The sequence below is a fragment of the Bos indicus x Bos taurus genome, chromosome 20 (genome assembly GCF_003369695.1).
Source record: "Bos indicus x Bos taurus breed Angus x Brahman F1 hybrid chromosome 20, Bos_hybrid_MaternalHap_v2.0, whole genome shotgun sequence".
Taxonomy (NCBI): domain Eukaryota; kingdom Metazoa; phylum Chordata; class Mammalia; order Artiodactyla; family Bovidae; genus Bos; species Bos indicus x Bos taurus.
In genome coordinates, this window is record NC_040095.1 from 58222143 (window position 1) to 58235658 (window position 13516).

The 13516-nt window shown below is 47.4% G+C and overlaps 1 protein-coding gene across 7 annotated transcripts in view; it reads right to left on the reverse strand.

Moving 5' to 3' along the window:
* The window catches only part of OTULIN (OTU deubiquitinase with linear linkage specificity), a 71745-nt gene that overhangs the window by 6708 nt on the left and 51521 nt on the right, over positions 1-13516 (reverse strand). For 6 of the 7 annotated variants that reach the window (XM_027520569.1, XM_027520572.1, XM_027520573.1 and 3 more), the window contains 3 exons: positions 12525-12668; positions 6338-6463; positions 3178-3447 (listed from right to left, as the gene is read on the reverse strand). In XM_027520569.1, coding sequence (XP_027376370.1) covers positions 3178-3447; positions 6338-6463; positions 12525-12668 — 540 coding nt within the window. The remainder of the gene's footprint in view (positions 1-3177; positions 3448-6337; positions 6464-12524; positions 12669-13516) is intronic. The other variant, XM_027520571.1, reaches the window with a different exon arrangement.

Here is a 13516-nt window from a genome sequence, read left to right on the forward strand (position 1 = left end):
GTAAGTAACTTACCTTTCGAGTACAAACAACTTTTTTAAAACAGTTATCTTCGACCCTGGCTGACTCAGCGTGACTGCCATTTTTGCTCTTTCCTGTGTAACCAGTAAAAGACAAGCTCCAAGTCAGCCGTGCATGCAAGAAAGTGGCACTCTGAATGGAAAGCCTCCATGTTTCTCAGTTTTGAACTGTTCAGTCGCTCAGTCGTGTCCAACTCTGTGCAACCCGATGACCACAGCATGCCAGGCTTCCCTGTCCATCACCAACTCCTGGAGTTTACCCAAACTCTTGTCCATTGAGTCAGTGATGCCATCCAGCCATCTCATCCTCTGTCGTCCCCTTCTCTTCCTGCCCTCAATCTTTCCCAGCATCAGGGTCTTTTCTAATGAGTCAGCTCTTCACATAAGGTGGCCAAAGTACTGGAGTTTCAGCTTCAACATCAGTCCTTCCAAAGAACACCCAATACTGATCTCCTTTAGGATGGGCTGGTTGGATCTCCCTGCAGTCCAAGGGACTCTCACGAGTTATCTCCAATACCACAGTTCAAAAGCATCAATTCTTTGGTGCTCAGCTTTCTTTATAGTCCAACTCTCACATCCATACATGACCACTGAAAAAACCATAGCCTGGACGAGATGGACCTTTGTTGGCAAAGTAATGTCTCTGCTTTTTAATATGCTGTCTAGGTTGGTCATGACTTTCCTTCCAAGGAGTAAGCATCTTTTAATTTCATGGCTGCAATCACCATCTGCAGTGATTTTGGAGCCCCCAAAAATAAAGTCAGCCACTGTTTCCACTGTTTCCCCATCTATTTCCCATGAAATGATGGGACTGGATGCTATGATCTTAGTTTTCTGAATGTTGAGCTTTAAGCCAACTTTTTCACTCTCCTCTTTCACTTTCATCAAAAGGCTCTTTAGTTCTTCTTCATTTTCTGCCATAAGGGTGGTGTCATCTGCATATCTGAGGTTATTGATATTTCTTCTAGAAATCTTGATTCCAGCTTGTGCTTCTTCCAGGCCAGCATTTCTCATGATGTACTCTGCATATAAGTTAAATAAGCAGGGTGACAATATATAGCCTTGACGTACTCCTTTTCCTATTTGGAACCAGTCTGTTGTTCCATGTCCAGTTCTAACTGTTGCTTCCTGACCTGTGTACAGGTTTCTCAAGAGGCAGGTGAGGTGGTCTGGTATTCCCATCTCTTTCAGAATGTTCCACAGTTTATTGTGATCCACACAAAGGCTTTGGCATAGTCAATAAAGCAGAAATAGATGTTTTTCTGGAACTCTCTTGCTTTTTCGATGATCCAGCGGATGTTGGCAATTTGATCTCTGGTTCTTCTGCCTTTTCTAAAACCACCTTCCTTGAACATCTGGAAGTTCATGGTTCACATATTGCTGAAGCCTGGCTTGGAGAATTTTGAGCATTACTTTACTAGCATCTGAGATGAGTGCAATTGTTAGGTAGTTTGAACATTCTTTGGGATTGGAATGAAAACTGACCTTTTCCAGTTCTGTGGCCACTGCTGAGTCTTCCAAATTTGCTGATATGTTGAGTGCAGTACTTTCAGAGCATCATCTTTTAGGATTTGAAATAGCTCAACAATTTCAAATAGCTCAACTATTTCAAAGCTAGTCACCTCCACTAGCTTTGTTCATAGTAATGCTTCATAAGGCCTACTTGACTTCACATTCCAGGATGTCTGGCTCTAGGTGAGTGATCACACCATCATGATTATCTGGGTCATGAAGATCTTTTTTGTACAGTTCTTCTGTGTATTCTTGCCACCTCTTCTTAATATCGTCTGCCTCTGTTAGGTCCATACCATTTCTGTCCTTTATTGAGCCCATCTTTGCATGAAAAGTTCCCTTGGTATCTCTAATTTTCTTGAAGAGATCTCTAGTCTTTCCCATTCTATTGTTTTCCTCTATTTCTTTGCATTGATCGCTGAGGAAGGCTTTTTATCTCTCCTTGCTATTCTTTGGAACTCTGCATTCAAATGGGTGTATCTTTCCTTTATTCCTTTGCTTTTCACTTCTCTTCTTTTCACAGCTATTTGTAAGGCCTCCTCAGACAGCCATTTTGTTTTTTTGCATTTCTTTTTCTTGGGGATGGTCTTGATCCCTGTCTCCTGTTCAATGTCACCAACCATGCTTCTCAAGTGGTTGGCTATTCGACTAAAGAAGAACTTAGGCTGTTCAGAGCAACGTGATGACCCAACAAAGAAAGAGCAGAGTGTGGTGAGTCAACGGGTGACCCACAGGACAGCACCACGCTGGGTCTGTGGGTGAAACTCCAAACTCAACCTATCTGTTGAAGATCCAAGAGCAGGCTGGCTCTCCTGGCTAAAGTCTATTTTTAAAGGATGCTACCTAATACAGCGACAGCAGCCAAGATTAAACAGGACCCTTCAGAGGACTCCTTCCCAGGGCTTGGTTTCTTTCTGGAGCCAAGGGTTCTGGTCCCATCCACCACACGATAGGAGAAAGCCCAGGCTGAGACAACCATGGTGGGTATAAAACAGGTTCACCCTCGAGGGCTGGGAGGTGGAGGGAGGTTCAAAGGGGAAGGGACATATGTATACCCTCGGCTGATTCATGTTGACGCATGGCAGAAACCAATGCAGTATTCCAAAGCAATTAACCTCCAATTAAAAATAAATAAATTAAAAAAAAAATAGGCTCACAATTCTTCGGCATGCCTGACTTGAGTGTGGGAAGAATGATGTGATCTGCTTCTAACAAACAGAACCTGGTGTAAGTACCGGTGAGTGACTTCCAAGATTAGACCACAGAAGGCACTGGAGCATCCTGGCTGTCTTCTTGGACCACCTTCTGAGAGAAGCCAGCTGCCATGTCAGGAGGACATTTGAGCAGCCCTATGGAAAGCCCCACATAGTGAGGCACTGAGCCCTCCCACTGACCCCCAGTGAGGGACTGAGCCCTCCCGCCAACAGCCAGGTGAGTGTGCACCAGGCTGCAAGTGGACCCTCCAGCTGCAGTCGAGCCCTCCGGAGACTGCAGCCCTGAGCAAGACTCAACTGCAACCTCCTGCGACCCTGAGCCAGAACCACACAACGGCAGGGCTCCTGAGCTCCAGACCCACAAAAACTGAGGCAGTAGTTGAAGGCTGATGCTGCTGCTCTGGGTTAATGTACTCCCAAAGGCACGACTCACCTGCTCCAGGCCGCCAGTGTGCCCCACCTGGTTCAGATGGTTCCGCAGCAGCTGACCAGGGTCACTTGACGTATCCCGAGCAAAGAGAAGCACAGAGAAAAACGGCACTTCCCTTCCCTTCTCCTTATCGTCATAGAGTTCAATGGCTCTGTTCAGCATTAGGAATTTGACAGCTTCATAGAGGCTGTACTCCTCTTCTTCATTTGTGAACAGTTCATCACAAGCCATCTGCCTTGCTTCTGCAGTTCTCAGTTCAGCCAGGCTTGCCCACTATAATAAGAAAGTTACATAATAATTAAACTGTTGTTCTGAAAGTCCCTGGTAAAACCCCACACTATGAGCACAAAATTATTTTCAGAATAGGTAGGTGACCACAGGTCATGTACCAACACTCAGTATTCAATCTTCCAGCTCAAACAACTGTACTCTTTAGACCACACGCTTTCCTTATTCAGCTTTTCCCCCGGCAATCTGATACAAAAGTATACTGCACTAAGGACAAGCTCTAGGATCACGGGATGGAAATTTCAACTCTCGTATCTTCCCAGGCCAAGAAACGGAACCAGTCAATAAACAAATATTTGAAGGAGGAGAGACCTGGTGTGATGATGCCCTGCAGCATAGCTGAAATCACTCCTCCCCTTTAAGGGGCTTATGGCAGCCGATACCACCCAGAAACACCAAGCCAACCTTATGACGTGAAGATGGGCAAGGAAGACTGTGACAGCTCCTGAATACCTGTTTACTAAACTTACCCTTCTAACCTCTTATTAAAAGCTTACTTGAGTTTCAGATGAATAAATCTACTCAGGAAATTCATATTGACTTCTGATTAAAAATAAAGGAGAGAATCAGGTATTCAAGGAGAAGGCGGCAACACAGGATGAGATGGTTAGATAGTATCACCAACTCAATGAACAGCAATCTGAGCAAACTCTGAGAGGTAGTGAAGGACAGGGAAGCCTGGCCTGCTGCAGTCCATGGGGTCACAAAGAGTCGGATACGATGTAGCAACTGAACAACAACAGCGACTGAAGGACGGGTATTCAGCTAACAAATGCTAACTCTTTAAGTGAGGAAGAAAACCCTGTAAGTATAAGTGGTTATAAGTTAAGAATCTCTTTGTGAATAAGAGATGCCAACACAAAACTAATCCTTGTGTATAATCAGTAACTACTGGTCCTCTGCAAAACCATTAAATTTTTAAATTCAAGAGTACATTTAACTGGTGATAACTGTGCCACAGGACTCTGAAAGCTACAACATCTCATATTTTTCAGGAGTAGACCAAGCTGGCAGGTGAGAGCACGGCTCTGGAGTCAGAGTCAGGATGGAACAAGGGCCTCGCTACCCAGCAGCTGCTGGCCCCTGCAGGGCCTTAGTCTCGTCGCCTGTAAAGTGGGCAAAACCACAACCACGACGCCCTGCTGGTGTTAGAATTACGTAATACTGAAAACTTTAGTGTACAGCCTGGTACCTACGAGGTGTCGGCAGTGCCCGCCCAGATTATTACTGAATAATTGTAATGGAATAATTATGAATTGGAATCACTTCAGCATCCCCCAAATCAAGACCTAGTTACTAGGCGTGTCTTTACTAGGTGTAAGAAGCGACTTCTCAAGAACTTAGAAATCTGAGTTAAAATGGACGGGCAACAGTGGCTATGCTGAAGCCTTCCTGCTCACTCCCCCAGGCCAGAGCCCTGTGCTCCACTCGCTGCTAACCCAGGGCCTGCCTGGGGCGGCGTGGGGCTCCAGCCCCTCTAATCCTGTCTTCTGCTTCAACAGGCAACACAAATAGACCCCCTCTGTCCTTCTCTTGCTCCCACGTCTTTATCACTAGTCCTTCTTCAACAGTATTATTTTCCAGCACACATTTCTCATTTTTATAAATAAAAACTAGGCTCCAGGAAGTCAGGGTCCTCCACGCATTCAACGAAGTATTTCCCAAATGCCTGTTGTGTGTCAGGCTCAGGGCAGCACTGGCTGTAAAAGAATGGACAGGACGGTCTCCTCGTCTGTGGTGAGGACAACCACAGTGACAATGCCCTGCTGGTCATGACAATTACATAATAGAAACTTCAGGGTACAGCCTGGCACATATGAAGTGTATGAAGTCTCTCGTGAGGCTGTAGGTCTCATGGGGGCAGCAGACCACAGTTAAGAGGCTGACGACTGGGGTGTGTGCTAGGAAGGGTCCTGAAAGACGATGCCTGACGCCGCCTGACATCCCTCCCTACTCCATCTACGAAGCCCGGAACAATGAACAGGCCCTGTGTCCAGGGTTCCTGGTGAGGAGAGCGTCCGGGCTGTTCAGAGGCCAGCACCCGAGAGGTCCATGTGGGCCGGCGTGCAAGCAGGATACCCCACTCGCGTAAGACAGCAGAGAGCCACGGAGGGAGGGTTTATCGACCAAATCACTGGGGCTCAGCTGACCAAGTGCCTTCTCACAACTCTGCTTCAGAGAAACCCTGAGGACCGTTTTCAAAAGACAAGTTATTAAATCTACTGCCCTGGACAATCGTTGTAAAAGAAAACATGCCTAAGAAATATGGACAGAATCTTAAAACATGAACATAATTGGGAAGAATTTAATAAATGAGTATTCATATCGCTGATGATATTGTACAAGATATGGACCAAATGACATCCCTGACACTTGGCAGTATGACTTAGAAGAAAAGACTACTATTGTAAGGTTTGCTTTAAACAAAATTAAACATTTCACTTAACATGTCATCTCTGAGAGTGTATGATGTTGATACCTCTTCATTTTACCAAACACCTCAGAGGAAGAGTTTGTGTTTGTTTAGAATCACTTTGCGTAAAATCCAGCCAAGAGCAAGTGGTAACCCACCGTTGTTGCTTAGTCACTCAGGCATGTCTGATTCATGGCAACCCCATGGACTGTAGCCCACCAGGCTCCTCCATCCATGCGATTCTCCAGGCAAGAAAACTGGAGTGGGCTGCCATTTCCTTCTCCAGGGGAATCTTCCCGACCCAGGGATCGAACTCACATCTCCTGCATTGGCGGGTGGATTCTTTACCGCTGAGCCACCTGGGCAGCCTGTAACCCACTAAGTGAGGACTAAGAAGCGTTGTGCTGGGGCAACTGGGAGTCAGAGCTCCGTACTTATCAAAGAAAACTACATGTTCCAAACCTTCTTCCTCAGTAAAGCGAGGGACTCCTTAATTTTATCCACCAGGTCCTTGCTCTTCCCCTCAAATTTCAGTCCCAGCTTCCACTGCTTGATCCAGCTGTATTTGCTTATGAGCTTTTCTGGTAACTAGAGTTATCAAGAAACAGAAGAGAGAAAAAGGTTAACATTCCAAACAGTCCATCGCACAAGCCAAGCTGTGAGAAACAACGTACCCTAGGAGACCGACCTTGCGGCCTTTGTTTCCAGAATTAATTTTTGCACATCTGTCTGGGTTTAGGTCGGAGGACCTAAATCTAGAAGTCAGGAGGTCAGAAACAGCCACTCTGCGGAGGGCTGCTAGAGTGACAAGGTGGTTCTGGGTGAGGCCCAAAGGCATGGTCTACCTTGCTGGGCTCCCGCCACAGCCAGGAACACCCCAGAGCTCTGTGTAAGGGTGTGTGAAGGCAGTGTCCACGCAGGTCTTGGCATAACCCACCCAGGTGCCAGCTGGGCTCACTGGCCCCCACCCTGCCACTCCCTGATGCCTGACTCAGGAAGGCGCTTTGGGTCTAATGAGATGGTCCCGAAACAGCAAAAACCTGATCCTTTCCTGACTAGGAAAACAAAACCTAATTTCCAATTTTTACACTACCATCATAGTTTTAAGATGAAAAAGAAACAAGATGGTCTCCAGTTTAAGTACCTAATCAGTAAAAAAAAAAAAAAAAAAAAAAGTACCTAATCAGTGTAAGTAAGATAAAAGACTACAACTGCAAATAAGAAGCAAGGGTTAAGGGACCAGGCTGGCTGGCTCGTTAGAGAAAGGACACCGTCACTCGGCCTTTTTTCCTGGAGTGTCTGTTACTTTGTTTTCCCCTCATCATCAGTAGAATCTGGAGTCTGAAAGGCAAGCTGGGACAAAACTCAATCGATGTCAGCATGGGAACCCAGACTCTCCCAGCAGTCTAGGGTGTGTCAGGAGAAGTCCACGTTATTGGGCTGGGCACGGGCATGTCACCTCAGTGCTATAAAACGCAGAAAGGAAAAACAGTTCACTTCCAAGTCAAAAGACCATTAGAGAATGATGAATTCTTCCCTGGAACCGGAGCTTAACAATCATAAATACAGTTTTAAATGAGGCCGTATGTTCTGTTCTCCTGAATCTAAGACACTGAAGACCCTTCATGAATGATAACTCAGTTTCACCTTCTCGATCTACAGCAATCATGAGAAACTAAGGGGGTTTCATCTCTCCAAAGAGACAAAACCACTACAGGGACTGAGCTCCTCTTCAGCTAGTTACCATAGTGAGGCCATCTACACTTAACTTGCTTGTGGGGGTGGGAGGGTTGCGTTCTCACTTATCATGATGACAAACGACCCCCCTTTCCACACAAGAGGAGCCCAGCGCTGCGCCCACGCTGTCCTGCATTTCAGCAACATGTGGGCGGTTCTCCTGCAAACCTTCTGTTAGGCCCTCTGGTTTCTCACCAGAACCTAAAATGCCCTCAAGTGGCAACACGCTGCAATCCCAACTGAGCACTAAGAAGCGCCAATGAGCAGAAAGTACTGGCTGCGCAGATGCGAGCTGGGAGACAGGGTGGGGGAAGCCCAGGAGAGCACGTGAGCATCACGGGACACTGGGTCAGGACCCACAAAGCAGGCATAGCACTCAAGTACTCGAGAGACCCCAAAGACCTAACTCCACAGAGGACCCAAATAAAAGTCCATTCCCTCGCTCCTTCCATGCATGGACCAAATTGTCGCTAGAGTAATTCTCCAGGGTTGTATACTTCTGGGAGATGTGGTGATCCTGGAAAAAGCCCCAAAATTGAGGTGTAAAAAGAAACTATGAGGAAAGAATAATGGGAGTTGAAATCCTTTACTCAGATTTAAAAAAAGAAGAAGAAAGAGTATAACTTTACATGCTTTTGGGGATCATGAGACACACGTCACACACACAAGGCTATTCCTTTACACTGCACACTCAGAGACTGGACTTCTCTTAAGAGTAAAGGAGATTTAAGGAAGAAACAAAATTAAAAACAGGAAACAATGATGGGAAATACTTAACAAAGTAGGCAATCAGCTTTGGTGTAATTTCATTTGTGACTAAAATATTTTTTAAAAGCCTATTTTCTCTAGCAAATGTCCATAATCCTTGAAGTCAGTACTATGACTAAAGGGACAGCATATACCGAAAACGTGTCCTTCCCCAAACTCATAATATGAGTTTTGATACGGTTTATCCTACTCTAAGCAAACACCACCACAGGTCCACCCATTCAAGAGACATTCTGAAACTTAACGGAACCCCTGTCCCAAAGGACACCACCTCTTGGGGGACCAGGTGCTGCCCAAGTTTAAGAAGAGGCAGAGCAAGCCACATCCAAGGTCAGGGTCAGATGATCTGACTACAGTCAACACCACAGAGACCGGGGTCTGGACGGAGGCAGACACAACACACAAGGAGCCCAGACCTGAAGACAGGCGGTGAGGAGCGGCCAGACTGTGAGACGGGCTGTGACGGCAAGGCCAGAGCAGCTGAGCAGTGCAGGAAGCGTGGCCTGGCCCTCCACCACCGAGCTCACACCAAGGGAGGCTCTCGGTCCTGTGCTTCCTGTTGCCCCATCATGTCCTGAAACCAAATGTGTTCCAGGAGCGAGGGACGATGCCAAGAGCTGTGGACAGCCTCTCCCCAGATGTGAGTACAAGCAGATACTGCCAGCTACAGGGCGTGGGGCTTCTCTGGGCTCACCGCACAGATTTCCTGATGAGATAAATGCATGCTCGGTCAAGGGACGTTTAGCACAGCAGGTGGCCGGCAGGCTGGGGCCGAGGCTAGCTCCAGCTCTACAGATTCACGTACAAGCTCAGGTGTCCCAGGACCTGGCTGACTCGCAGTGCTGAGGAGGGGGGTTGGGGTGGTCGCAGTCAGAAGAGGTCCTCGGCAATTCAGAGATTCCAGCATCAGGGGAAACGGAGACTGACTTGCTGTCAGACGGTTACTGTGCATCTAACAGCAAGCCCAGCCCATTTTAAACTCAAATCGTTTATACCAAGTTCTAACAGCAAGCATGGTTTAATTCTTATGATCGGATACGACTTATTCTAATTTAGTGGGAAGATGGACAGGAAATACTCAGAGACTTTCATAGCCAAACTCCTGTAAGACTTTCATGTTTGGTAGACAGAGTTAGGTATCAGCTGATCTGCTTGTTTTAGGCATGTGTGTTAACACATGTTGAGATGTGTCCTTACGACAGTTACACGGTGCTATCTGGTGATGGAGAGACCCCACTTCCAGGTGAGGTGGTCCAGGCACCCACCCTCCACGGCACACACTGCCAGTCTCTGTGGGTCTCTCCACCCATCTGCGCTCACACGTGGTTCCACCTTGACTTGTTCCAGTCACGCCACACCACCCTCTCACTCAGCGAGACCCCTATCAGGGCAGACTTCCTGAGGGAGGACCAAGCGGAGGGGCCGGGATGAGAACAGGGATGGGATGGCGGCCACAGGCAAGAGCACGCGACAGCTGGGAGGGGTGAGAGACTAGTCTGGGCAAGGGCAGCACCCAGTCTATGTGACCCTCCTGCGCTGGGCAAGGGCAGCACCCAGTCTATGTGACCCTCCTGCGCTGGGCAAGGGCAGCAACCCAGTCTACGCGCCCCTCCTGCGCTGGGCAAGGGCAGCAACCCAGTCTACGCGCCCCTCCTGCGCTGTCACCTCGAATAAGAAACATGAGGTGCACGTGCCACCTGCTCAAGACACATCACAAAACAGATCCTCCCAGGAAAAGGCTCAAATCAAGGCAAGATGCTGGGGGCCAAAAAGTTAACACAGGGACAAGTCTTCTGGCTGCAGGAGAGCAAGAAAAGTTTCATAGACTTTCATACGACACCCCCGGCAGGTATGATGAGCTTTTTTCTGACGCAGGCCTCCTGGCATTCAATAAAGGTTAGATGACAAAAATAATACCACTGTGACTAACTAACTAGATTATGCTCCCAAGAGAAAAACTCTACTGATTGGCTGATACATACAGAAAAGGGAAGAAATGAGAATGCTTGAGAATTTCCATATGACTCAAATTCAGCCAGGAAAACCACCTTAAAGCCCCACAACTCACACACACAACATATTCTCATAACCATCAGAAACCAAGCACAGTCCACCTAGACTGTTTTCAGTATGACAGATGACCCTACCCAGATGGATCCTGTCAGTAAAACAAAAGGGACATCGTGCTTTACTTTTACGGGGAATATTTTATATGCTTAACTACGTGGACCAGAGTTACCTGGAAAGTAACCTGCACCAGAGTTTCTTGGAAAGTAAAAGAATTCTAATTCATTACATCAATTAAATTCATAAATCTAAGCAGCTCCTTAAAGTAAAAAGTTCAAAGGAAAAGAGCCTACACTTAAGAAGCACTTTATGTCACAAGCTGTAATTTAAGCTTTGGTCAGCAAACAGAAGTTAAAGCAAAACTGAGTGAGGTTGCTCGTGTTTGCTTCTCCAGCAGCGGCTCAGGTCCACAGGCAGGCTGACCAACATTTCCAAAATATTTCAGTGCTAATACTTAGCATAACCTGCAAAGCTAAAAAAGCCTACTGTATCGATTTCTTTTTGCTTCTTTATTGAAAAAAGAAATAAGCTAATACTGAGAAATCAGCTTGAGATGGCGCATCTGATTAGAAGAACCTCTCACAGATTACCTAGACACTTACACAAGGGTGCTGCTTCCATGCCGCTTTATAGAGTGGGTATCTCCAGGCGGTATTCTCCACCCACTGGGCCTGGCTGTGCTCGGAGACTATGTGACACCCCGACCACCTAACAGATCTGCAATTAGCTGAGCTGCCAGCCAGTATCCTCTACAAGTCTTTATTCCAGGCAAATACTCCAGCTCCTTCAACTGTTCTCAGGCGATAGATTGCCTCGGGCACACGCCCTTCTGTCCCGAGGGTACAGGCACAGAGCTGCTCGCAGTCCCTAAAATGGGATCTGACCAGCCCAGTTCAAGACAGGCTGTCACTGCCTGTGTTAAGCAGTATTCCTTTGTTTTTTTTAAAACTTTTTATTTTGTATTGGCGTATAGCCGATTAACAATGCTGTGAGTTTCAGGTAAACAGTGAAGGGACTCAGCCATACGTATACATGTATCCACTCTCCCCCAAACTCCCCTCCCATCCAGGCTGCCACGTAATAGTGAGCAGAGTTCCCTGTGCTGCACAGTGGGTCCTTGCTGGTTATCCATTTTAAATATAGTAGTGTGTACATGTCCACCTCAAACTCCCTACCTATCCCTTTCATTACAAAACAGGCTTCCTCATCACTGAGGCCATCACACACCTGTGGACTGCTACTGGGCCTGTGATCCACTAAAATCCCGACTTTTTCCCCCTAAGTTGCTGGGGAGGCACGTCTCCCAGAGCTGACACTTTGGGTTTTGGTTCGGGGGGTTAAGACAAGCCCAAGATTTCCCATTTTCTTCCAATTAATGTCATATTGTGCGCTCCACTCAACCATGACTGCCCCCCAAGCTCTCGAGGGATGGTCTATCATCTAACCTATCATGACCTCAGCTGACGTCCATCATGGATACACGACACAGGGGTAACGTGACTCCTTGGGGTGTCACTGTCAGGCTGCAGATTCAAAACAACTAACGAGGGCCAGGCATGGGACAGAGCCCCCAACCCTCCCCTCCCCAGGAAGCCTCCCCCAGCTGACAGCAACCATCTCTCTGCCGGTGTTGCCGCCCTGTCACGTACCAAGCCTATGACTCTCCTAACACTCTCCAGACGGTGCTGATTCCCTGAACTGGAGCCAGAAGCCCAGAAACGTGCCTTTGGAAACCCCAGCAGGTTCTCAGAGAGTATAATACAAAGCCCACTTGGTGGAGACTGCAACCCGGAAGTCAAACTGCCCTCAGTGCTCTGGCAAGCCCTAAACAAACCCCTGCTCTCTAGTTCAGCTGAGGTGCTAAATAAATTTTATCATCTTCCTCCTCCGGGAAATAACAATCATTTTTGGTCGCTTCACTATGCAAAGCCATCCCAGCCACAGAAAGCTGCAGAAACCTGCGCGCTGACATCGCACTGCAGGCAAGCACCAGCACACAGCGCGGGCAGACAAAGGAAGTCTTTGCTGCAGAAACGACGGGAAACAGTGCAGACTCAAACCTGCGGCAGCAGCGTACCAGCGTGAGCTCTGGGTCCTGCAGCCAGGAGGGCAGCGCCGCCGGCTGACTCATGGCCTGGAACAGCGTGGCCCTCAGCGCACAGTAGTTATCTCCGCGGACTCGCCTGATGGAGGTGAATTTCTGAGACACCTCCTCGTAGCCCTGCGCAAAAATCATCAAAGAATTCAAATGGTTGCTACTGACCTCGGAGAGCGGGGAGAATTTTATTCGTGTGGAAGAAATGTGCCCCCGAAGCCCCCCACCCCGATCAGAGGAAGAATGGCCAAGTCTTTCCTGCAGGATATTTTAATTCCTTTTTTATTCATCAAAAGAAATTAACGAATGTTAGTATCGTACAAAACATCAGCATATGCAGCAGACGCAACATATTAGAACATATAGAATAGGACACTAAGTATTATTAAAATGCTGCTGCTGCTGCTAAGTCACTTCAGTCGTGTCCGACTCTGTGCGACCCCATAGACAGCAGCCCAGCAGGCTCCCCCATCCCTGGGATTCTCCAGGCAAGAACACTGGAGTGGGTTGCCATTTCCTTCTCCAATGCATTAAAGTGAAAAGTGAAAGTAAAGTCACTCAGTTGTATCCGACTCCTAAGGACTCCATGGACTGCAGCCTACAAGGCTCCTCTGTCCATAGGATTTGCCAGGCAAGAGTACTAGATTGGGTTGCCATTGCCTTCTCCATTAAAATGCTAGTTACCCGCTAAGTTGAAGTCGTATGTCCCTTTCTAAGCAACTGGTGTAACACTCACTTATTAATAACCAACAATCTGAAGGCTTTGGTCTGTGTTTAAGTTGACCCTAAACCCTTTCTTTGGAAGGAATGATGCTAAAGCTGAAACTCCAGTACTCTGGCCACCTCATGCAAAGAGTTGACTCATTGGAAAAGACTCTGATGCTGGGAGGGATTGAGGGCAGGAGGAGAAGAGGACAACAGAGGATGAGATAGCTGGATGGCATCACTGACTCGATGAACATGAGTCTGAGTGA